We start from the raw sequence: 27,500 nt of genomic DNA on the forward strand, positions 1-27,500 counted from the left end.
ACGGTGTGATTTTCATTAAAATTCTTTCACTTGTAGGGGATGTTTCCCCCTCTTTAAAAAATCGAGTAAATTTTCTCAGGCTCGTAGCCTTTGATGAGTAATACTAAACTTAATAAAGTTTATATATTTAGAATCAGCATTATAAACACATTCTTTTGATACATTTATTGACATCAAACCGTTTTAAGTTTCGATTACAGCGTATCGCTTGTTTTTATTGTTTTTTTATTACGTATATGTTATTACGAGGGGTTCTCCCCTTAGTCAATACAACGCTCTTTACGTTAAAAGTTAGAAAAAATTTTGATTCACCAACCCCTGAATCACAAAGGACGTTTAATTAGAATAGATAGCTCTTTTGAAAGCACTAAAAAAAACTGTAGCGTAAAGAGCGAGGTATTGACTTGGGGGAGAACCTCCTCATATAAGTTATAATTTCTGTTCGTTTTAAGTTCTAATATTCCTTCTTACATTTCAGTTGAAAAAACTTGGGTTTTTTTATTTAATTTCTGATCGTTTTTTAAATAATGATTGGAAATCCAGGCCCCCTTCATAGAAATGTCTCTTCCCCCACAGAAACATCCTCCAAGGACATATTCTCCAGAGTAACCCCCTCCTCTAGCCCCCCCTCCAGAAAAAATTCTTCCTGAAAATGGTTGTATACTTCCCAAGAACCAATAAATAATGCTGGCAAGTCCGGCGCCCCCTTCATGGCAATTTCCCTTCCCCCAAGAAAACTTCCTTAATGAACAGATCCTCCAACATAACCCCCGACCCATCCTTCCCTCCCACTACCAGAAAAAAAACTTCCTGAAAACTTCTGTATACTTTCCAATAACCAGTACTATATGTTAACATTGGGTAAACTTCAGAACTTTTAGCCCTCCATCTGTATACTTCGGGGGATTAAGTCACCCTAAAAGACATAGTTATTATATTTTCGACCATGCTGAACAAAATGGCTATCTCAAAATTTTGATCGGGTGACTTTGGGAAAAAAATAAGCGTGGGAGGGGGCCTAGTTGCCCTCCATTTTTTTTGTCACTTAAAATGGGCACTAGAACTTTTAATTTTCATTCCCAATGAGACCTCCCACGATTTTCTAGGATCACTGGGTCGATACTATTACCTCTTGGAAAAAAAAAACAAAAAAAAACAAACAACTAAACACGCATCCGTGATCTTTCGTTTGGCAAAAAATGGAAAATTCCACATTTTTGCAGACAGGATCTTGGAAGCACTACAGTAGGGTTCTCTGATACGCTGAATATGATGGTGTGATTTTGTGAATGTCAGTAAGGTTCTATAACTTTTAGGGGGTGTTTCTCCCCTTTTTTTGAAAATCAGCCATATTTTCTCAGGCGCGTAACTTTTGATGGGTAGCACTAAACTTGATGAAAATTATAGATTTAAAATCAGCATTGCAATCTGATTCTTTTGATATATCTATTGGTATCAAAAACCTGTTTTCTAGAGTTTCGGTTACCATTGAGCCGGCTCGCTCCTTACTTACAGTTCGTTACCACGAACTGTTTGATCTAAAAAAAAAAGAATTTTTTTTAACTGAAAGTAAGGAACGACGTTAAAACTTAAAACGAACAGAAATTATTCCGTGCATGAAAGGGGCTGTCCCCTCCTCAACACCTCGCTCTTTACGCTAAAGTTTTCCATTGTTCAAAAAAAATATAGAGTTGTGAGAAAGTGAAACTGTATATATATATATATATATATATATATATATATATATATATATATATATATATATATATATATATATATATATATATATATATATATATATATATATATATATATATATATATATATATATATATATATATATATATATATATATATATACAGTTTGACTTTCTCACAACTCTATATTTTTTTTGGAACAATGAAAAACTTTAGCGTAAAGAGCGAGGTGTTGAGGAGGGGACAGCCCCTTTCATGCACGGAATAATTTCTGTTCGTTTTAAGTTTTAACGTCGTTCCTTACTTTCAGTTTAAAAAAAAACTTGTTTTTTTTTATTTAATATTTGAAAAAGGCGACAGCTTGTCCTTTATCTTGACCGTGGCGAGTAAACATCAGGGCTAATATTACCATTTATGGGTGATAGAATTTTGAAGGTATTTTCAGAAAGTTTGCTTCAGGGAAGAGCAAGCAACCCCGGAAAATAAATACAGAGCTTAAAAAATAAGTAGATATAAGTCTTAGCACTCATTTGGTGATGAGTGACATTATTTTATGAAAGTCATTTGTTTTACGTCATGAATTTGGAAAATGTGTCCACTCTGTGTCCCAAATTTCTAAAATGTGTCCATTTTTTGCCCTATTATGTCATTATGTCCAGGCACACAGAAATATGTCCTTAGGACATAAAATATGTCCAGTTGGCAACCCTGTTTGTCAGTACTTGTTCCGTAGGTGAATATTCTTTGTCTACCCGTGAAAAGATCTAATGCCGCTTATGTTTATATCTGCAAAAATGTTCTCTGGAGCATTCGCACCTCAGTCCGGGTTTTTATAATGGGTGAGATAGGGAAAGATCATACTGGATAATTATAAACTGTGATGCAAAATAAGACTAAAAAAAGAATAAAGAAAAAATTTTGTATCTGTACAATTAACTGATATGAAAACTACTTCCATTTTTCAATAGTATCTGCTACCTATTTGAATTATTTCCTAAAATCTAGTTTTTTTTCTAGTTCATGGTAGTTAATTTTGCTCCCAAAGTACACAAGTTTCTAAATATGTCTTTGAATTTATTTAGGTGACTCACTGGATAGATGGCTCGCTTATCTACGGATCTTCAGAGCTTGAATCGAGGTCATTACGTGAGTATAGAGGAGGTAGACTACGAACTAGTAATATGGATGGATACGAAATGTTGCCTTATGATGAATATAGCAGTGATTCATGCAAACTTGCAGACAAGGGAAGGAAATGCTATAAATCAGGTATAAAATGTAACCTTTGAGACGTATTTTCAATTCCAGACTTATGTGTAATGTAAGCAAACGATAGCGCTTATATATATATATATATATATATATATATATATATATATATATATATATATATATATATATATATATATATATATATATATATATATATATATATATATATATATATATATATATATATATATATATATATATATCAGGGCCGTATCCAGGATTTTTGTTCGGGGGGGTTTTACCCGATTTTTTTCCCGTAGACTTTGTCTAACATCCTCGAGCAACATTACATTAATTCAAGACCGCTAGTATACCCCTTTCAAACGAGGACGCGTCCACTAGGCATACTTTCTTATCTATAAGGAGCATTTTTTTTTTTTTTTTTTTTTTTAGTAACGCAAAAACAAGGCAAGTATTTACATACAAGCGCTGGTGGCAGCCTTTGCCAGCTGTCTTTGACGAGAACAGAACGCAAAATCTGCCAAAAGCAGAGTCCTCAGACGGAGAGTAGGACAACCAACTGAAACGAGCGAGCGAAGTTAGCTGAAACTTCAGCTTCCGTTTTTCGGATACTGGACAAATGTAGGAGACATCTGGAGTCCAAGGGCTCTTCAGCAAACGAAGTTTAGAATTTGAATCGAGACTGGATGATTTGTTGACAAAATGACCGATGTCATTTGCAAACAACGACTGGATTGGTGCAAGTGCGTGTTGCGTCGTGGTTGGTTCCAGTGTGCGTGATTCAGAAGCTTCAACGATGGCTCCAATGCCCTTCAGATCCACAGGTGTAGATGAATGCTCCGCAGACGTCCCGCTAATGCCACTGTCAGAAACATCCCTGGTCCGCTTTGGCGGGAAAAACGACGTAATGTCACACTTCCTCTTCATGTTGAAAATCGCTCTTCTCCTAGCCAAGTCTAAAATTGAACTGAACGGACAATCTTGCACTCTCTTATACCATACCTCGAGCGCCCATTAATCCTAATTTACTATGCAAGGTCAGGTGAACATGGGGTTACCTAATTGCGTAAGCTGATCAGAGCGCATATTATTAACCATAATTTACTATGCAAGGTCAGGTGAACATGGGGTTACCTACTTACGTAAGCAGATCAGAGCGCATATTATTAACCCTAACTTAATATGCAAGGTCAAGTGAACGTGGGGTTACCTACGGTTAACTAATATGCGTAAGCTGATCAGAACTGTTTACTCACAAAATGCAATAGGATTTACTGTAGGAGCATATTTTTTTTCTGGTAAGGTTTTGTCTTTACAGGTATATATATATATATATATATATATATATATATATATATATATATATATATATATATATATATATATATATATATATATATATATATATATATATATATATATATATATATATATATATATATATATATATATATATATATATATATATATATATATATATATATATATATATATATATATATATATATATATATATATAATATATATATATATATATACCTGTAAATTAAATTGTCTCAATTAAATTGGGAAATTCTACTGTATATTCAATTCCTCCTTCCTAGTTTTTTCCTGGGACGCGTTGTTATTCTCACTGTTGCTTCTTTTTTAACCGCTCATTCCATTTATGATTTGATATGATCATCCCTATCACATATTTTGTGATCGCAAATTCCTTTAATATCAATACGTAGGGTGACAAATAGGTAATTTAATGTGAAATAAGAAGCCATTGCGTAAATTCAAATCTTCCTTCCCGTTTTTCATTTACAGACGCTGAATTATCACACCCTTATTCAATTGTAATTGCTGAAATATGGAAATTGTGCAATGGCATAGTTTTCTAGTTATTCTTAAGTTTTAATTCACTTTAGTTTATTTTCGCATTTTATTTTTTCTTTCAAGATTGATTTCTGGTCGAACAAATTTTCATTTGCAATTCAGTAAACTAACTCGTTCGTTCATTCCATGTAAATTTTGCTTTGCCTTCTAACCGCATTTCTTTGTGCAACATTTTCGTTTGCAATTCAATGTGATTTTTGCTGTGTCTTGTTCCATGCATTTATCTTCATATAGAACATTGCCTTCAGTCAGTGTTTTATGATTTGTTTATAACATATGAACTATAGTGTGGTATATTTTTATGGTAGAACAAACACAAAATGGCTGCGTATATAAATGATCACCGTTCCTTCGGTAGTATTGAATCGTGTAAAGGCTAAATCCGATTGTCGGGCGAGCTTAGTGAGAATTTTGTCCTCCCGCAGTTACAAAAGTTTTATAGAAATTTCGTTTTCTAGAGTAAAACTATTAATTACGACTTTAGCAGCAACTTCTCTATCCACAGGTTATTTATTGAAAATTTGAAATGACAGCGATAGGGGAAAAATAAACTTGGAGGTTGCAATTCTTTACAGACACTTATGATGAGAATAATTTTGTCCTGGGGGAAGGAGAAAGGTTAGGAAAAGGTTTTGTCCTTTTCGGGCTCTAGCTTTTTGGAGGGAGGGGGATGTCCACACTGATTCTTGTTTTACCTTAGCAAAAACTTTACTTTCTTATCGGCTTGAAGTCTTATCAACTTTGTGTCATTGTTTCACTGGCTAAGGGGATCTCCAACATTTATTGGGGATTAGAGGGTGCCAGAGAGCGTATAAATATGACAAACAACCTTATGTTTCTGATTGGTTTGAAACCCATATTTCTAAATACCTAGCAGCCTAATGTGAAAACATAACTTGGAAATATTTTTTTTCCGACCGACTTGAAATTCTTATCTTTAATCCTAAAGGCTAAGGATACCCCATTGCTAACAAAGTAAAAAAAAAGACACTTGTTTGCACAAAAAGGGGTCCTTTGGGGGGAAACGCCTTGAAACTTACATCTTTAAGCTATTGGCTCAAAACCAGCCAAACCTTTTGCCTTTACGGCTTGAAATTTACATCATTTAGCTGTTGAACCCAAAAGACCTTAATTTGCAGAAAAATGTAGGCTGGGTTTGGACCGTCCAAAAAATAGCCATCTTTTTGTCTTTATAAGCTTGAAAATCGTATGCCAAGTCCTCAGTCCAACTGCACCCTATTGAAAAACGAATAGCCATAATATTATTGATTTGTACGAAAATTTCCTGTTTTTCCGAGGAACTTCAAATATTTAGGGTAACTGTAAGTCCCAGGGTCAAGGATATCCTAATGTGCAAACAAATTTTAAGGTTAGTGGTACGAACCTTCCAAAGAAAACCGTCAACAAACATTATTTTCTTGCCACTTTCAACTTTGTTCCTTCAAGTCCTTGGCCAAAAGTACTCCAATGCTCAAAATAGATTGGAAAAGATACTGATTCGCATAATGAACACCAAAAACGGGCAAAAACTTTATTTTTCGAAGACAAGACAGGACAAGATCTTTTATTGACAAAAACACATGACAAATAAATTTCTAAACTGGTCGACGGAGAGCAGGGCTCAATGTGTCGGCCATAAACAAATATAAGAAAATGCCGAACTAACAAATACAGAATATAAACAAAAACAAAAAACATACAAGGTAGGACATAACAGAGGAGGCCACCCCAGCGCGAGAACATCACAACACAATTCATTCTAATATCAATTATTCATCAATCCCAACATCCAGACAAAGAACCATTTTTGAAATATGTTCTTTTCCAAAGAAGATCTGCTCTTGAAACTTGGGAATATTTCTACTAAATTAAGTTTATTTACAATATGAGGAATCTGGTATCTGATTGAGAATCTAGCTCTTTCTGATTTAATTGGAGGAAGGCGATACTTCTTGGAGCGGACGGGGTGGGCAGGAGAAATGGGAATCTCGATTATACCAAGATCATAGAAGTTATTTGTTGAAGATTGAATATCATAATACCACATTGCTGTATGCAGGTATTTCAGCTGTTTAAGATTAAGTATATTGAGAAAAACATATAAAGTTTGGGTTTCCGAGAGATTGTGAAGCCTCATTGGGCGATGAACCAAAGTAACCAGAACTCTAATTGCCTTATTTTTAATTATCTGAAAAGGTTGCAGATGAACCCTAAATGTATTAAGATAGATTACAGGGCAATAATTTAGATATGATTCAATTAGAGAATGGTATAAAATTTTAAGGATGGAAAAAGGAAACACATGTTTCAATCTATGAAGACAACCTAAGTTATGGGCAAGTTTCAATCTCAAATAATCAGGATGTTTACGGAAGGATAAAAGCTCATCGAGAATAATCCCAAGGTAACGAAATGAATTTACGCTTTTTATCTTACTTTGATTTACAATTAACTCTTCTATGGTAATTTTATTTACTGTCCGCTGTGACCGCCCAAAAATCATGAATTCAGTTTTAGAAAAATTCGGAGCTAGGTAGTTACATGCAAACCATTTATTCAAAGATTTCATTGTTATCACCATTTTCTCAACGAAAAAAGATGGGGTTTTAGGTTTACTGTCACCACCGTATCATCTGCAAAAATTACTGCTAAGCTACTATCTTGGGGTAAACACATTGGAAGGTCATTTATATAAGTCAAAATATTAATGGTCCTAATATTGATCCCTGGGGGACTCCAATATCATCAATAACAATATGGCTTGACAAACGCCCATTTATTTCTACCTGAATTTTTTGACCATGCAGGTATGATTTTATTAGATCTAGGCCATTACCTCTAATACCTGTTTTAGTAATTTTCTCCATCAAAATTTTGTGGTTTAGCGTATCAAATGCCTTTTTTATATCATACAAAAGAGTAGACACATGATTATCATCATTTAGTGAATCATTAATCTCGAAAATTAGCGCAGCAATAGCTTGTTCAGTAGAATGACCCGACCTGAATCCAAACTGATTTTTAGTAAATAAATTCCTTTTATCAAAATACGAAACAATTCTTTTTTCAATAATTTTTTCTAGAACCTTAGATATTGGGGAAGGAATAGCTATTGGGCGATAGTTGCCTATATCTGTCTTATCACCTTTTTTATGAATTGGAATAACTCGTGCAGATTTCCATTTTTCTGGAAAGATTCCTGATAATATAGATGCATTTAAAATGTGAAGCATCGGAACATGGGTTACATAAGCAAGTTCTTTCAGAATATTTGTGGAGAGCCCATCTAGACCTAGGGAATTGCCGCTTTTTAAAATCGTAATTACTTTTTGGAACTCACCGAAAGTAACAGGGACCAGGAACATACTAGAATTTTCAGATAGCGGGGGATATTCTTTATATGAATAAAACGGAGATTCAGGGGAATTCAGTTCAAGAGTATTATTAATTTGAGAAAAATAATTACAACAATAATCTGCAACAACATCCTTCCTCTTCAATTCAACACCCTTTTCATTTATTATCACTTCAGGGTGTGGTGTCTTAGTATTATTTCCATTTTTTTTTTTGATTAAAATTCATAAATTTTTTTTGATCACATTTAAAAAAAATTAATTTTCATAATCAATTTGTTCACTTGTTCTAACAATTTTAACCAGGAAATTCTTATAATTTTTGAATCGCTGTACATTATGAGCCGAGGTGTATTTCATTTTTATCTTGTACAGTCGATTTTTTTCCTTGATATATTTTAAAAGTTATACACATATCCAAGGTTTTTCGAGTGAGGTTCTTTTCCGATATGTAGTTTTAAATGGGCAGTGAAGGTCCAGTTTTTCATTCAAAATTCGATAAAGTATATTTGAGGAAGTATTTTGGTCATTCTCATTAGTAATTTCACTCCAATCTACATCGCTAAGGTTGGATTTCAGTTCATTCATATTTACTTGTGAGAAATTTCTCCTCTTCATAGGATTTTCTTTACTGACTATCTTTTGCGCTTTGAAATCAGACATTAAAATAAAATACAATTAAAATAAAATAAATAAAAATACAATGATCAGATGCATCTTCCATAACCATGAATATAGCCTCACAGAAAAAGAAGAATCTGTTATTCGTGTCAGAATAAAACATACTGGGTTCATACCATGAGAAAGGTTACACTCTAAAAATTGAAGGACATGTCGGTCAATTCCTTGCTGGCTTGATGAGAGACATCCCATTAAATCAATGTTGAAGTCCTCAAGGATTAAAAATGGCATTCGAAGATTTGATATTACACTTAACATATTTTCAAATTTGTCAATCAAGTCTGCCATGCTAGATGAGAGAGGGCGATAGATTGAAGCAACTAAAAATTTTTCATTATTTGGTAAAAAAAAAAACATTCAACAATACATCTTTCAAAAATCATCCCAGTATTCAGATATAGAAATTCTTCTTTCATCAGTGCCGGAATATAATTTTTAACTAGTATTGCTAAACCACTTTGCTTTTTTCGATTTCTGCTTACATGAAAAAATTGGAAATCGCTAATACTAATTTTATTTGCCGAACTTTCATCTAAAAATGTTTCACAAACTGCAAGAATCCGTACCCGATTCAATTAAAAAATTTGCAATTGCACCTTGCCCGCTCCTCCATCCATGACAGTTCCAAAAAGATATTCTCCTCGTATTTGGGTTTAATGAACTATTTCATGAGAGAAAAAATATTTATTTGGGGGGACTAAAAAGAGTTTAAAATTTCCTTATTATCATGGGCTAGGGGCGTTTGAAATACATAACTAAAAGGGCCGAATTCTTTTCAAATTTTTCCAGCCTAGATGCAGGGCCCACATGAACTTGACTAAACATTTTTGTGTATCGAACTCGAGCAAAGGAACACCCCCCATGCCTCTCCCACATAAAACTAAAAGCACTAAAACTCACACTAAATGGGTTTATTCTCGCGGCAAATAGCTTTAATTCATTTTCAAAGTTTTTTTTATTGTTTTGAAAAAACAGAGTTGTGAGAAAGGGTCAAACTTTAGCGTAAGGAGCGAGGCGTTGAAGAGGGGACAGCCCCTTTCATATACGGAATAATTTCTGTTCATTTTTAGTTTCAATGTCTCTCCTTACTTTCAGTTAAAAAGCTTGTTTTTTATTTACTTTTTGAAAATTTTTGAAGTATTGCAGGTTTTGATTTTGGCTCACCTTACATGAATAATTAAAGCGGAATTTGCACATTAATTTTACTTTTATATGGTGAAATGGCTTTCTCGAAAGTTGTTTAATTTTATTTACGAACTTTTTTATTATTAATAAATATACGTAACTTACGAATCAACTTACGTAACGAATTTGTATATTCATACGAATTTTTAATACGTATATTAGGGGGTTCGCCCCCTAGTCAATACCTCGCTATTTACGCTAAAGTTCAAATTTTGTTCCAATTCTTTAAAAATGACCCCTTAATCACAAAGGCCGTTAATTAGAATAAATAGCTCTTATGAAAGTACTAACAAATCTTTGGCTTAAAGAGCGAGGTTTTGACTAGAAGGTGAGCCCAATAATATACGTAATAATTTCTGTTCGTTTTAATTTTTGATGTTGCTCGTTACTTTCAGTTGAAAAACTTGTTGTTTTTTTCATTTAATTTCTGATCGTTTTTCAAATAATGCTGGGAAATCCGGCGCCCCTTTCATAGCAATGTCTCTTCCCCCATGGAAACTTCCTCTATGGAAAGATCCTCCCATATAACCCCCCCCCCACTACCAGAAAAAATCCCCGTTGAAAACGTCTGTATACTTCCCAATAACCAATGCTATTTGTAAACATTGGGTAAAGTTCATAACTTTTAGCCCTCCCCCTGGAGACTTTGGGAGATTAAGTCATCCTAAAAGACATAGTCATTATATTTTTGACGATGCTGAACAAAATCCCTATCTCAAAATTTTGATTGGTTGACTTTCGGAAAAAAATGAACGTGGGAGGGGGCCTAGTTTCCCTCCATTTTTTGGTTAATTATAAAGGGCCCTAGAGCTTTTAATATCCGTTCAAATGAGCCCTCCCAAGATATTCTAGGGCTACTGGCTCGATTCGATCACCCCTGGGGAAAAAAAAACAAACAAATAAACACGTAGCCTATCTGTGATCTTTCTTCTGGCAAAAAATACAAAATTTGACATTTTGCAGATAGGAGCTTGAAACCTCTACAGCAGGGTTCTCTGATACGTTAAATCTGATGGTGTGATTTTCATTAAGGTTCTATAATTTTTAGGGGATGTTTCCCCCTTTTTTCGAAAATCAGAAAAATTTTCTCAGGCGCGTAACATTAATTGAGTAGGATTAAAGTTGATGAAACTTATATGTTTGTGAATCAGCATAAAATTCTGATTCTTTTAATGTATCTATTGGTATCAAAATTCCGTTTTTTAGAGTTTCACTTATTATTGAGCCGGGTCGCTCCTTAATAACAGCTTTTTTTTACGATACGATACGAATTTATTATAATCAAATAACAAGAATTAAATTTGACACAATATAATTTAAATAATCACTCTTCCTTGTCACTTATTTATCAAAATGAGACACAAAATACTGTCGGAAAGACAATCTGTATCGGTTGGTAGCCACAGGCTTACAAGGCTTAAGTTACCACGTGGTAACAGTTGGTTAGCACAAAGTGTTTGATTACGTAACCTTTCAGGGACGAATCTGCCGCCGTGCCGCATAACTTCCTCCGCAAATGGGAATCTGAATATATAGTTTTTGTTACTGTTAAACGATTGGCTATCTCAGGTTTTTCAGTCGATAGCAATTTGGTCCTCTTTTGGGGCAAAATTGTAATCTGGTAACGCAAAATAGCAGAAAAGACCACTTTACTGTGGCGCAATCTTTTTGGTCACTAATAAAGGGCACTAGAACTTTTAATTCCTGTTAGAATGAACCCTTTCACCTTCCTCTAGAAGCATGGGTTCATGGGTTCACGATCACCCCTGGGGGAAGCAAAAAAAAAAAAATAAATAAACATGCATCTGTGAGCTTTCGTCTGGAGAAAAATGCAAGATTTCATGTTTTTGTAGATATGAGCTTGAAACCTTAATAACACGATTATTTGATATGGTGAAGATAATGGTTTGTTTTTCATTAGGATCGCTTGATTTTTATGGGTTGTTTCCTTTCTTGAAAATCAGGCAAGTAATTTCAGGCTCGTAGCTTTTGATGGGTAGGATTAAACATGATGAATTTTAAAGGTTTGATATCAGCATAAAAAGCCCATTCTTTTGACATATCTATTCTTTTTTCGTTTTGGTACTATTGGCCCGAGTCATTTCACAAGCTGTTTAAGATCGCCTCTTGTACAATTTCACTTACATTAATGCGAGACCGTCAACCGCCATGGGTACAACCCCTTTTCTCATTTCCCTTCCCGATGGTTTGGGTGTAATTAAGTTTTTCACTTCTTTTACATACAGTTCAAGACACTCTTGGAGCAAAAAATTAGTTAAAAGAAGAATACAAACAGCTTAAAATCCCAAATTCATCACCCATGTCTAATTTTCCCGTTTTCCTAGAAAAATATGTAAATGTTTGAACACTTGCTTTCCTGATATTTCATGGAAACTAGGAAAAAATACATCTATACAAATTTCAAACGGACAAAACCCGTAAAAGTTTTTATAGGATGGCTAGCTTTAAATAAAACAAAATCGCGAAGTGTGTTATGCCTAATCAGTCAAGTATAAAAACAATTTATACGTATTTTTGTTATTCAGGAGGTCAACCTTTTTCCTGTCCTCCCTCTAAATACTACATGATTTAAAAAAAAACAAAAAAAATTACTTTGTCTATATGCGTATAATATCTTCAAGGGAGGGGGACGACTGTCCCACTACCTTCCTTTATAAACAAGCTGTATGTAAGTAATATATTCCCAGGCCCAATTTTGAAAACACCCCTGGAAAAAGACCATTAGAGACACGTTTTGTGTCCTATTCACTCTCTTTCTGATTAAACATGGCTTTGGAATCTATCTTAGATAAAAAGGTGTCAAGAAACGTCGTGTTTTCATTGGAAAGGGCAATTAAGGGAAAATGATCAAAAGAGCGGAAAGTAAGCTCAACAAAGGAAACCATTATATTGAAAGCTTTTAGATCACGAGTATAGAAAGGAAAACAACCGCCACCTCAAGATAAAAGTAATGTCAAACATTTTGAATATGAAACTAAATCGAAAATTTAATTGAAAGGAAGAGTAAAAAGTGGGAAAGATGTTGTTGACCTACTGGTTATTTTCATTTTTTTTCTTTTTTTTTAATTGCAACATTAGGAATTAAAAAGAACAACAATTATGTTATATGAGAGAGAACATATTTCCTCCAGAACCCCAGCTTTTCTGGCTAAACTATAGCTGTTGTTTTCCAAAAACATTTTAGACTGCAACATATATTTGCAGCTAATAAATGCAACTTTTTTACTCATCAATTCTTTTTCAAATATCAGACCTGAAAATGCTACTAGCTAAAGCAAATTACTACTACTAACATCTCGCTGCAGCACCAAGTCACCGGAGGCCAACGCAGCTGCGCACGCTCCATTTCCACCCCAATTGATTCTAAACTTCTTTCTTTACCATCCCAAAGAAGTTCCAATAACCTTTAAATCCTTTTTTATTTCTTATTCCCACCCCATTGGAGATGAACTGCTTTTTGATTGGCCCTAAAGGGATAGTAAAAAAAACATGATCCTTGGCAATCTTTCATCCTTAATCCGCAAAGAGTATCCCGACCATCGCAACATTTCTCTCATTATAGCCCTAGGAAGGGGATATAACAATATTTTTTTGTACTGCTTACTGTTTGAAATACCATCAGTCAAACGAGTCCCTAAACTGTCCGTACTTAGTTACTCTGGAAAACATCTGAAAAATCCTCCTCTGTCTTCCGAAGCGCCCACACTTCATGACCATACTAGACCACTGTTGTCACTGTAGCTTCCAATATGCTAATCTAGCCTTGCAGATTTATCTTCATATCCTTCCAAGAAATTTTCAACTGTAAAAAAACCCGAGGCCTTGGCTATTCTACTTTTTACATATTCAGTGCGTCCACCATCTTTACTAATAATATAACCCAGGCAAGCTAAGCTACCCTACATGAGGGATCTTCTTGTTGCCCAACATCACCCCTTCACCATCATTTGTTCCTAGTTTAAGAGACTTAGGCTCTTAGAATTCATTTCCATTCTCAAAACCTCACCCCGAAAACCTCCTCTCAAGCCCAAAAACCTCCTTTTATCTAGGACATTCACAACATCTGCGAAACCTAGGTGCAGGTTATTATTACCTTCCCATTTGATTCCATGCTGTCCAATAGCCTTTACCGTGTCCTTAGAACAAATTCCATCAAAATAATCCATATGAATGGGGATAGAGCACAATCCTGCTTAACTCCTGATTCAGTACCAAACCAGGTTCTTACTTTATTTCGTACCTAGAGCGTGGCAATATTGTTCTAGTGCATAGCACTAATTACTTTAATGTATTTATCTGGTATCAAATAGTTTGTGGTAACCACCTGTAAGTAAAAACGTATAAAGTAAGCATTCGATAAAAAGCTAATAAACCAACAGAATTGGCTCCTGGCTTTTTATGGTGATTCCAGTTATATATAAGATTCATTAAGTTTAATGTTACCCACCAGAAGCTACAACCCTAAGAAAATTTTCCTACCTAAACTAACCTAAACTTTAAGAAAAAACTACCTAAAAAAATTATAGCGATCTTAACGAAAATCATACACCATCAGATTCAGCATATCAGAGAACCTTACTGTGGAGATTTCAAGCTTCTATTTACAAAAAGTGGAATTTTGCATTATTTTCACTAAGAAAGATTTTTTGGGGGGAGGGGGGGGGTCTACAGGGATAATGTTTTGTTGGGAGTAAATTTTCCTGGTTGAATTTTCCAGGGATAATTTCGCACAGGTGGGGGATTTCCAGTCATTGAAAATTAGAACAGGTTCAATTGAAAAAAAACAAACTTAAAAATGGTCAAAAATTAAATTAAAAAAAATGTTTTCCCAAGTGAAAGTAAGTAAAACTCTAAAACTTAAAACAAATAAAAGTTAGACCGTATACGCGGGGTGCTGTCCCTTCCTTGTCCTCCCCTCTTTACGTTGTTAAATAAAAAAAACAAGTTTTTTAAACTGAAAGTAAGGAGCGACATTAAAACTTAAAACGAACAGAAATTATTCCGTATATGAAAGGGACTGTCCCCTCCTCAATGCTTCGCTCCTTACGTTAAACTTTTTTATTGTTTTAAAAAATAAAGTTGTGAGACAGAGTCAAACTTTAGAGTAAAGAGCGAGGCGTTGAGGAGGGGACAGTCCCTTTCATATACGGAATAATTTCTGTTCGTTTTAAGTTTTAATGTCGCTCCTTACTTTCAGTTTAAAAAACTTGTTTTTTTTATTTAATTTTTGAACGTTTTTGAATAAATACAGGTTTTGATCTTGGCTCACCGTACATAAATAATTAAAACAAAATTTTCATATTAATTTACTTTTATAGTTAAATGGCTTTCTCGAAACTTGTTTAATTTTATTTACGAACGTTTTTATTAGTAATAAATATGCGTAACTTACGAATTAACTTACATAACGAACTTCTATATTCATATATTTTTAATACGTTTATTATGGGGTTAGCTCCCTAGTCAATACCTTGCTCTTTAAGCGAAAGTTCGAATTTTGTTCCAATTCTTTAAAAATGACCGCTTAATCACAAAGGCCGTTAATTAAAATAAATAGCTCTTATGAAAGTATTACAAAATCTTTGGCTTAAAGAGCGAGGCATTGACTACGGGGTGAACCCAATCATATATGTAATATTTTCTGTTCGTTTAAAGTTTCGATGTTGCTGCTGTTGCAGTTGAAATACTTATTTTTTTATATTAAATTTCTGATCTTTTTTAAATAATGCTGGGAAGTCCGGCGTCCCCTTCATAGCAATGTCCCTTCCCCCATCGAAAACTTCCTTCATGGAATTTCATCCCATATAACCCCCGACCCACCCCTCCCCAACTACCAGGGAAAATATCCCCTGAAAACGTCTGTATACTTCCAAATTACCAATACTATATGTTACCATTGGGTAAAGTTCATAACTTTCAGCCCTCCCCCGGGAACTTCGGGGGATTAAGTCATCCTAAAAGACATACTTATAATAATTTCGAACATGCTGAACAAAATTGCTATCTCAAAATTTTGATCGGATGACTTTGGAAAAAAATGAGCGTGGGAGGGGGCCTAGTTACCCTCCATTTTTTTGGTAACTCAAAATGGCAACTAGAACTTTCAATTTCCATTCCAATGAGCCCTCCCACGATTTTCTAGGACAACTGGGTCGATATGATCACCCTTGGGGAAAAAAAAAAACAACAAACAAACAAACAAATAAACACGCACCGGTGATCTTTCTTCTGGCAAAAAATGCAAAATTCCACATTTTTGTAGATGGGAGCTTGAAACCTCTACAGTAGGGTTCTCTGATGCGTGGAATATGATGGTGTGATTTTCATTAAGGTTCTATAGCTTTTAGGGGGTCTTTCCTCGTTTTTTCGGAAATCAGCCAAATTTTCTCAGGCGCCTAACTTTTGATGGGTAGGATTAAACTTGATGAAACTTATATATATTTGAAATCAGCATTAAAAGCTGATTCTTTTGATGTATCTATTTGTATCAAAATACCGTTTTCTAGAGTTTCGGTTACCATTGAGCCGGGTTGCTCCTTACTTACAGTTCGTTACCACGAACTGTTTGAAAGTTAAAATTTTTGTTACCCTTCTTTAAGAATGACTACTCAGACACATGAGTCGTTGAATTTGAATAAGAAGTATTTTTCCACAGCTTTAAGACTTTAGTGTAAAGGTTAAGGAATGATCAAGGGGTAGCACCTCTCATATAAGGAATAATTCCTATTCTTTTTAATGTTGCTCCTTAATTTCAGTTAAAACAAACTTCTTTTTTTTAATTTAATACCGTACAGAAATAAGATTTTCGCCAAGCTCTTCTGTCACCCGAATATAAAAAAAAAATGAACGAATAGTTCCTCTCATGATCAAAACAGAGCAAAAAACTTTTTTTTTACAATCTGGAAGTGCGGAAAAAACCTGAAACTTGATTGTAAAGCATGGGGGGGGAGGCTAAGGGGGTCCCAGACCCCTTGTGTATAAAACAGTTTTCGTTTGTCTTTATTTTTAATCCTGTCCTTCACTTCCATTTGATAAAAAAAAAATTACCATCTATGTTCTGTTCAGTTTAAACATCATATTTAGGGTAATCTAAATGCTAAGGGACCGCAGGTCCTCTGCTCTTAATACTAAAGTTTAATCTTTGAATAACAACGTTTCAACAACTAGGACTCATTTTGCTTACTCTGCTATTCGCCAGAAAATGGAAGACTCCTAAGTAGGAGTTTACTAGTTTCTTTACACTCAAATTAAATTTTTATTGCAATGCTTTGCAACGTTGAACCTAATGCTTCCCAGTGAAAACCCCAGCTCAACAGTGAAGACACCTCCCCGAGCAGCCACAGTGAATGTTGGGGACTGGATGGTACTTAAATGTGGGTAGGCCTGTCTAAACGACGAATATTACAAATTGAATTTGCACTAAAAACAATTTATTTTACGTTCTGATAAGTTTTATCCATATTAAAAAGTATAATTATTATCTTGTCTGCAGTAGGAGTCTCATGTCAAAATGCTTATTTAAAAATATTGTGAAAGGTATTGTTGTTTTGTCTTTTCTAGAGGTAGGGGTCTTCGACGTTACCTTTCACCCACTCTTGAGGTCAGAGGGTTTAAATTCCCCTGCCCCTCAAGGAAAATTCCCACGTGAAAAATTTAACCCCTTTTGAAGAATTACCTTCTGTATATCCCCCACCCCCTGTGAAAATTCCCCCACCCTAAAAAATTGAGCAACCGCAGAGAAAGTATGAAAAACATAAATAATAAAGAAAATAAGGAATTCTGGAATGTTTTAACAGTATTCCGAATTATAGGCAGAATAACTAGTGTAGAATGTCTTATATTATTAATTTTTACATTTTTATTTATCTTAATTATTTTTTTGTGCTTATGGGGGCTGAGTTGTCATAATTAAGGTAAGACTAAGTTTAACGTTGGGGATGTTGGGGTCATATCAACGACGAAGGCAAATTTATTGGGCATCTCGAAGTTTTGAACAAAACACATGTCTCAAAATTTGATTCGGTATCATATGGGTTAGAAAAGAGTTGAATAGCAGAAAAGAACCGAGAGGGAGGCTTATTGCCGTCCAGAAGCTTTCAGCCTTTGAAAAGGACAAAGGAATTTTTGATTTTCGATCGAATGATGCAATTTCTAAGTTTTTAAAACAGCCTTTTTTGTTTGAAGTGGGCGAGGAAAGTTCTTTGGCACTTTCCTGGTAATTTTGGGCTGTATTTTGAGGGGAAGTAATTTTTTTAAATTTTCTTTCATGATTGGATTTTTCAACAAAAGTTTTATATAAGTTTAAGGTATCTTAATCTTAATATTTTTTTTTTTTTATAAGAAATGTATTTTAACCAAGAATTGTTTTATCTTAATTATTTTTGTGCTTATGGGGGCTGAGTTGTCATAGCAGGTTAAGATAAAGTTTAACATTGGGGCTGTTGGGGTCATTTCAACGACGAAAGCAAACTTATTGGAATTTTCGAAGTTTTTGAACAAAAAACATGTCTCAAAATTTGATTCGGTATCATTTGGGTTAGAAGAGAGCTGGATAGCAGAAAAGAACCGAGAGGAAGGCTTATTGCCGTCCAGAAGCTTTCAGCCTTTAAAAAGGACAAAGGAATTTTTGATTTTCGATCGAATGATGCAATTTCTAAGTTTTTAAAACAGACTTTTTTGTTTGAATTGGGCGAGGAAAGTTCTTTGGCACTTTCCTGGTAATTTTGGGCTGTATTTTGAGGGGAAGTAAGTTTTTTAATTTTTATTTCATGATAGGATTTTTCAACAAAAGTATTATATAAGTTTAAGGTATCTTAATCTTAATAATTTTTTTTATAAGAAATATATTTTAACCAAGAATTGTTTTATCTTAATTATTTTTTGTGCTTATAGGGGCTGAGTTTTCATAGCAGGGTAAGATAAAGTTTAACATTGGGGCTGTTGGGGTCATTTCAACGACGAAGGCAAATTTATAGGAAATTTCGAAGCTTTTGAACAAAAAACATGTCTCAAAATTTGATTCGGTATCATTTGGGTTAGAAGAGAGCTGGATAGCAAAAAAGAACCGAGAGGGAGGCTTATTGCCGTTCAGATGCTTTCAGACTTTAAAAAGGACAAATTAACTTTTAATTTTCGATTGAATTATGTACCTTCTAAGTCTCTAAAATAGCCTCTTTCGTATAAAATGGGTAACAAAAAGTTTTTTGGCACTTTCCTGGCCATTTTTGGGCTGCATTTTGAGGGGAAGTGATTTTTTAATGTTCTTTCAGCATTGAATTTTTCACCCAAAGTTTTATATAAGTTTCAGGTGATCGGAAAAAGTCTGCGCTTTTTTATTCTCCTTTGTTAGAGGAGGAACCAATTGCGCACTTGTTTATAAGTTAGTGCTTTTGGCCCAAGGACATACGGCTGTATGTTTCAAATCGATTAGATAAAAAGTTGTTGGGCTCATTTTCAAGCTCCTGACCCCTCCCCGTTCCCATAACAAGATATAGAAGATCTGGTTGACCAGGAAATTAATCCCTGGAAGGTTCACAAAAATGGACCCCCCACATCAAACATGCCCCCCCCCCTGTTCTATTCACTATAAAACAAATGTGTAAAGAATTAACAGTTAACCACTTAACGACCTTTATCTAGCGGTCATGTCATCCTTGGATGCGGAGTTATTGATATGTTCAACTATTCTGAACAAAATGGGAACGTCAAAATCTTGAGCGGATGTCCTAAGGGGTTAAAAAAGGACCAGATATATAAATGGTTCTAGGAAAGGGGCTGGTTACTCTCCAATCATTTTTTTTTAAGAAAGTAAAATTCTGAACTTCCGACTGAGTGAGCATCCCCCGAAGCTTCTACGACCATGAATGGGGGAGAGTGCAGCCCTACTCCCTTAAGGAATATGTTGTGCCCGTTTTAGGGTTTAATGTTACTCTTTACTATCATAATAAAAGTAAAGACAAGAAAAATTCCCGGAAATAAAGAGGGATTAGGTATCAATTCCTAAGTCCTCTTCCCCTCCTAGAACTTTTTCTATGTTTACCTGGAAGCTCAATGACAGTTAGGAATAAAAATAACTACAAACAAGAGTTTGGGTATCGTCTCACTGCAGAAGCCTAAAACCTATTGCGTCAATGGCGCTTTACTGAAAACGAATTATATTACAAATGTTTTCTTTTGTACTTAATATTGAAAATAAATATTAAAATTACAGTAAAATTTTGAACTGATGAGCTTTTAGCAATTACTATTATGATGCATCAAATTTTCAGTTTAATTTATTAGTTCTTTTCAATATTGGTCAAGACAAATATAGTTTCACTACAAGCAAAATTTGGATACTGCCCCCTTCTTTAACTGTAAAAAGCTAAAGCCTTCTGCGTCATTTGTGCTTCACTGAAAACAAATTACTCGTATATTACAAATTTATTATTTTCCAGTTCTTACAGCAATGAAAATGAAAATAAAAATTACAGTGAAAAAAAAATTGAACTGATTGCTCTTTCAACAATTAATATCATTATATATCTAATATTCAATTTGATTTTGTTTATACTTTTCAAGACTGTTCAAGACTCATAAAGTTTTTCATTTTTTTTTTTTTTAACTGTGCCATTTTTTTTTAACTAATAGTTGAAGTTTGTTATGAAAAAATTTTATGGCTTCTAGGCATTTCTATTTGAGCAGAAAACTGCACCTCAAAATCTGTGGAACATGTATTTTCTTGCATGAAACACCAAAATATAATAAAATGTCAAGTTTCGGAGTGTTCCACCACTCGCAAGCCAGTGTCATTGGTATTTTTGAATCCGCATGGTCAATTTAGGGGGTGGAGGGTAGGCTAATTCTTTTAGCAGCCCCATTCCGTCGTGGTATGGTTCACATTTTCAACACCTGGCGTCCTGATTATCATATAATCTACCAAGCATACAACTACCCCAAATCAGTATCAATAAATAAATGAAACCCAAAACGAACAAAAATTCAAATAAATATTAGAGTAACGAGCATAAATTAATATGAGTAGGGTTCAAAACCCCTATGCTTTCTAAAAGCCAAAATATAATTTGTGCTTTACTGAAAAAAAAAATTCAAATTTGTTTACTGAAAATAAAATGTGCATTGTCAATTTAATATACATATGCTAATATTTATTCCCTAATATCTTAATAAATTTTTGATTTCTTAAAGTTACAAAAGTGAAATTATTTCAAAGAATTTTTTTAGTAAAGCGCCAATGGCGCAGTAGGTTTTAGGCTTCTGCAGTGAGACGATACCCAAACTCTTCTTTGTAGTTATTTTTATTAGATTCAAACTTGATTTGAATATTCAATTTAAGTTTCACTCGTTTTAAGATTTATTTATTCATTTACATTAATATATATTGTATGTTTTGTTCGCATTGATTGTTTATTTAATTTCTGTTCGTTTTAAGTTTCATTTATACTTTAATAGCAAAATATTTGTTTTCGTTTTAAGCTTGATTTTCATATTCAATCTAAGCATTACTCGCTTTAAGATTTATTTATTCATTTATGTTATTACTTGTTGTATGTTTTTTGCTATGATTGTTTATTTAATTTTTGTTCGTTTTGGGTTTCATTTATTATTTAATAGTAATTTCTGTTCGTTTTGAGTTTGAATTTTAACAGGTATTTGTATCTCCTGAGCTTAAGTTTAAAATGGCCTTTACTTTTCTTTGAAAAACTTATTTTTCGGAAAGTTTTTTTTAATTAATTTTTGTTTGTTTTTGATTGCAAAAAGTTTCAAGTTCTTTTTGGCATGGGGGAGGGGGTGCTTACTGTCCGATTATTCTTGACTTTAAAAAACGGATCTAGAACTTTCAATTTAAATCGAATGAGGCTTTTTTCAAAGTCTATACGATTACCTCTTTGATAAAAACCTTATATATGAACAATATACAGCTTGCATAACTTGTGGACAGCGATTGACATCAATGAATGGATTGAAAAAATAGCTCCAATAAGGGGGTTTAGACCATTTCATTTGCTGACACAAAGGGATCACGGCTGTTTGGAATTGACCTTAATAGGAATTTGTGTGCCAAATCAATTTTGTATCTATCACAGAGTATGTATTTTAACCTTATAATTGGATAATTATAATAGATTTACTATGTGTTCTTCTCATACAAAACCCCTTCCCATAAGTTATAAACCCCCCTTAATAAGTTATGTCCTCGGCCGTAACTTTCAATACCGAACACCGTGTTCATACGAGCTGCATTGACACCGAAGTTCTCGTTAAATGAACTGTGCAGTATGTTAAAAACAGCACTATCTCACATTTTTTATATGATGTATTGAGGGCGTGGAGGAGGAAGGGGGGCTATCTGCACTTCAAAATCTTTTGACTCTTAGAAAGTGAACGAGAACTTTCAATTTCCAATCAAACGAGCCCTCTCTTAAGTTTATACGAGCATCCTTCCATAAGAAATAATATGAAGGATTCGGAGAATCCTTAAATTACAACCCTTGCCCTGAGGGCTTTGGGGGAGTTGTAATCCTCAAAGACCTAATTTCCAGAACCTAAAACTACGTTTAATAAAATGGCTGTCTTAAAATTTTGATCGGATGTGTTTGGGGAAAAGGTGGGCGTGAGAGGGGGACTAGTTGCCTTCAAATCACTTTTGACTATTACAAAGGGCACTAGCGCTCGGAATTTCCAATCGAATGAGCCTTTTTTGAAGTTTCTACGACACCGCCTTCTCTAAAAACCTTATATGCCCCCAGGGCGTAATTTAAAATCCTTGCCCTGAGGACTGTGGGGTATTGTCCTCCTCTAAAACACATTTTATATGTGGAAATCAACTACGCTGAACAAAATGGCTATCTCAAAATTTTGATTGGATGTGTTTGGGGGAATGATGGGCGTGGGGGGGCTAGTTGCCCTCCAATCATTTTCGACTATTAAAAAGATCACTATCCCTTTGAATTTGTAATTGAATGAACCTTTTTTGAAGTTTTTACAACAACACCTTTTATATAAACCTTAAATGCCCCCAGGGCATATCTTAAAACCCTTGCCCTGAAGGTTCTGGGGGAGTGTCCTCCTCAAAAACATATTTTCTATCTGGAAATCAACTACACTGAACAAAATGGCTATCTCCAAAGTTTGATTGGATGTGTTAGGGGGAAATTATGGGCGTAGAGGGGGGGCTAGCTGCCCTCCAATCACTTTCGACTATTAAAAAGGGCACTAGCCCTTTAATTTCCAATTGATTGAGCCTGTTTTGAAGTTTCTACGACAACGCCTTCTATAAAAACGTTATATGCCCCCAGGAGCATAACTTAAAACTCTTGCCGAGGGTTGTGGGGGAGTGTCTTCTTCAAAAACATAGTTTCTATCTGGTAAGCAGAAACACCCAACAAAATGCTTATCGCAAAAGTATTTTTGGTCGGGTTTGGGCAAATTAGGGACAGAGGGGGGGGGGGGGCTATTTGCCCACCCATCCATTTTTTATAATAAATAGGGCCCTATACCTTTTAACTTCCAATCGAATGAGACTTTTTCTAATGTTATACGAAAACGCCTTCTATAAAAACCTTATATGCCTCCAGGGCATATCTTAAAACCCTTGCCCGGAAGGTTCTGGGGGAGTGTCCTCCTCAAAAACATATTTTCTACCTGGAAATCAGCTACACTGAACAAAATGGCTATCTCAAAAGTTTGATTGGATGTGTTAGTTGGAAATTATGGGCGTAGGGGGGGGGGGGCTAGCTGCCCTCCAATCACTTTCGACTGTTAAAAAAAACACCAGCTTTTTAATTTCCAGTTGAATGATCATGTTTGGAAGTTTCTAAAACAACACCTTCTATAAAAACCTTCTATTCCCCCAGGGCATAATTTAAAACCCTAGCCCTGAGGTTTCTGGGGGAGTGTCCTTCTCAAAAAAATTTTCTATATGGAAATCAACTACGCTGAACAAAATGGCTATCTGAAAATTTTGATTGGATGTGTTTGGGGAAATGGTGGGCGTGGAGGGGGGGGAGTGGGTGGAAGGGGGCTAGTTACACTCCAATCACTTTCGACTATTAAAAGGGCAATAGCCCTTTAATTTCCAGTCGAATGAGCATGTTTTGAAGTTTCTATGACAACGCCTTCTATAAAAACCTTATATGTCCCCAGGGCATAACTTAAAACCCTAGCCCTGACGGTTGTGGGGGAGTATCCTCCTCAAAAATATATTTTCTATCTGGGAATCAACAACGCTGAAAAAAATAGCTCTCTGAAAATTTTGATTGGATGTGTTTGGGGGAATGATGGGCGTGGAGGGGGGGGCACGGGGGCTAGTTACACACCAATCACTTTCGACTATTAAAAGGGCACTAGCCCTTTAATTTCCAGTCGAGATGAGCATGTTTTGAAGTTTCTATGACAACGTCTTCTATAAAAACCTTATATGTCCCCAGGTCATAACTTAAAACCCTTGCCCTGAGGATTGTGGGGGATTATCCTCCTCAAAAATATATTTTCTATCAGGAAATCCACAACGCTGAACAAAATAGCTATCTGAAAATTTTGATTGGATGTGTTTGGGGAAATGATGGGCGTGGGGGGGGAAGGGGGCTAGTTACACTCCAATCACTTTCGACTATTAAAAGGGCACTAGCCCTTTAATTTCCAGTCGAGAGGAGCATGTTTTGAAGTTTCTACGACAACGCCTTCTTTAAAAGCCTTATATGCCCCCAGGGCATAACTTAAAACCCTTGCCCTGAGGGTTGTGGGGGAGTGTCCTCCTCAAAAACATATTTTCTATCTGGAAATCATCAACGCTAAACAAAATGGCTATCTCCAAATTCCTATTGGATGTGTTTGGGTGAAGTCGGGGCGTGGGGGGGCTAGTTGCCCTCCAATCCCTTTCGACTATTAAAAAGGGCACTAGAACTCTCGATTTCCAATCGAATGAGCCTGTTTTGAAGTTTCTACGATAACACCTTCTATAAAAACCTTATATGCCCTCAGGGCATAACTTAAAACCCTTGCCCTGAGGGTTGTGGGGAGGTGTCCTCCTCAAAAATATATTTTCTATCTGGAAATCGACTACGCTGAACAAAATGGCTATCTCAAAATTTTGATTGGATGTGTTTAGGGGAATGATGGCCGTGGGGGGGGGGGCTAGTTGCCCTCCAGTCACTTTCGACTATTAAAAAGGGCACTAGCTCTTAAAATTTCCAATCGAATGAGCCTTTTATGAAGTTTCTACGACAACGCCTTCTATAAAAACCTTATATGCCCCCAGGGTATAACTTAAAACACTTGCCCTAAGGGTTGTGGGGGAGTGTCCTCTTCAAAAATATATTTTATATCTGGAAATCAACTACGCTGAACAAAATGGCTATCTCAAAATTTTGATTGGATGGGTTTGGGGAAATGATGGGTGGGGGGGGGGGGAGGGGGCTAGTTTCGCTTCAATCACTTTAGATTATTAAGAAGGGCACTAGCCCTTTAATTTCCAATTGATTGAGCCTGTTTTGAAGTTTCTATGACAACGCCTTCTATAAAAACCTTATAGGCCCCCAGGGTATAACTTAAATACATTGCCCTGAGGGTTGTGGGGGAGAGTCCTCCTCGAAAATATATTTTCTATCTGGAAATCAACTACGCTGAACAAAAGAGCTATCTGAAAATTTTGATTGGATGTGTTTGGGGAAATGATGGGCGTGGAGGGGGAAGGGGGCTAGTTACACTCCAATCACTTTCGACTATTAAAAGGGCACTAGCCCTTTAATTTCCAGTCTAATGAGCATGTTTTGAAGTTTCTACGACAACGCCTTCTATAAAAACCTTATATGTCCCCAGGGCATAACTTAAAACCCTTGCGCTGACGGTTGTGGGGGAGTATCCTCCTCAAAAATATATTTTCTATCTGGAAATCAACTATGCTGAACAAAATGGCTATCTCAAAATTTTGATTGGATGGTGTTTTGGGGAATGATGGGCGTGGGGGGGGGGCTAGTTGCCCTCCAATCATTTTCGACTATTAAAAAGGGCACTAGAACTCTCGATTTCCAATCAAATGAGCCTATTTTGAAGTTTCTACGATAACGGCTTCTATAAAAGCCTTATATGCCCCCAAGGCATAACTTAAAACCCTTGCCATGAGGGTTGTGGGGAAGTGTCCTACTCAAAAATATATTTTCTATCTGGAAATCAACTACGCTGAATAAAACGGCTATCTCAAAATTTTTATTGGATGTGTTTGGGGGAATAATGGGCGTGGGGGGGGGGGCTAGTTGCCCTCCAAAACACTTTCAACTATTAAAAAGGGCACTAGCTTTTTGAATTTCCAATCTAATGAGCCTTTTATGAAGTTTCTACGACAACGCCTTCTATAATAACCTTACATGCCCCCAGGGTATAACTTAAAACCCTTGCCCTGAGGGTTTTGGGGGAGTGTCCTCTTCAAAAATATATTTTCTATCTGGAAATCAACTACGCTGAACAAAATGGCTATCTCAAAATTTTGATTGGATGTGTTTTGGGAAATGATGGGCGTCGGGGGGGGGGGTGGGGGCTAGTTACGCTTCAATCACTTTCGATTATTAAAAAGGGCACTAGCCCTTTAATTTCCAATCGATTGAGCCTGTTTTGAAGTTTCTACGACAATGCCTTCTAAAAAAACCTTACATGCCCCCAGGGCTTAACTTAAAACCCTTGCCCTGAGGGTTGTGGGGGAATGTCCTCCTCAAAAATATATTTTCTATCTGGAAATCAACTACGTTGAACAAAATGGCTATCCGATTTTTTTGATTGGATGTTTTTGGGGAAATGATGGGCGTGGGGGGGGGGAGGGGGCTAGTTACACTCCAATCACTTTCGATTATTAAAAAGGGCATTAGCCCTTTAATTTCCAATCGATTGAGCCAGTTTTGAAGTTTCTACGACAACCCCTTCTATAAAAACCTTATATGCCCCCAGGGCATAACTTAAAACCCTTGCCCTGAGGGTTGTGGGGGAGTGTCCTCCTCAAAAATATATTTTCTATCTGGAAATCAACTATTCTGAACAAAATGGCTATCTCAAAATTTTAATTGGATGTGTTTGGGGGAATGGTAGGCGTGGGGGGGGGCTAGTTCCCCTCCAATCATTTTCGACTGCTAAAAAGGGCACTAGAACTCTCGATTTCCAGTCGAATTTTCCCCCTTTGAAGTTTCTACGACAACCCCTTCCATATTAAGTGCCTCTGGAAAAAAAATAATAATAAATAGTAATAATAAAACATTGGAGCCGTATGGCCTTTACTATAGGCAAAGCTACAGCGTTGCCTCTGATTTGGGTTCAGTGAAACTTGTCTTTTGACAAGTGCTTTAGTAAAGTAAACCGGACGCATTTTATAATACTAACCGAATTTTGAATGAATCATAAGGCGACAAATCTGTTACCCCTTCTTTCTTATGACTCGTGCTTGGGTAAAGTAAAGCAGCGAAC

At 35.5% G+C, this 27,500-nt stretch overlaps 1 protein-coding gene across 1 annotated transcript in view; it reads left to right on the forward strand.

Moving 5' to 3' along the window:
• The window catches only part of LOC148949024 (chorion peroxidase-like), a 244,987-nt gene that overhangs the window by 99,896 nt on the left and 117,591 nt on the right, over positions 1 to 27,500 (forward strand). Inside the window, exon 4 of the mRNA XM_089094180.1 lies at positions 2,781 to 2,967. Coding sequence (XP_088950306.1) covers positions 2,781 to 2,967 — 187 coding nt within the window. The remainder of the gene's footprint in view (positions 1 to 2,780; positions 2,968 to 27,500) is intronic.

This window comes from Artemia sp. Qi Xiang Cuo, chromosome 9 (genome assembly GCF_049724085.1).
Source record: "Artemia sp. Qi Xiang Cuo chromosome 9, ASM4972408v1, whole genome shotgun sequence".
NCBI classification, from domain to species: Eukaryota; Metazoa; Arthropoda; class Branchiopoda; order Anostraca; family Artemiidae; genus Artemia; species Artemia sp. Qi Xiang Cuo.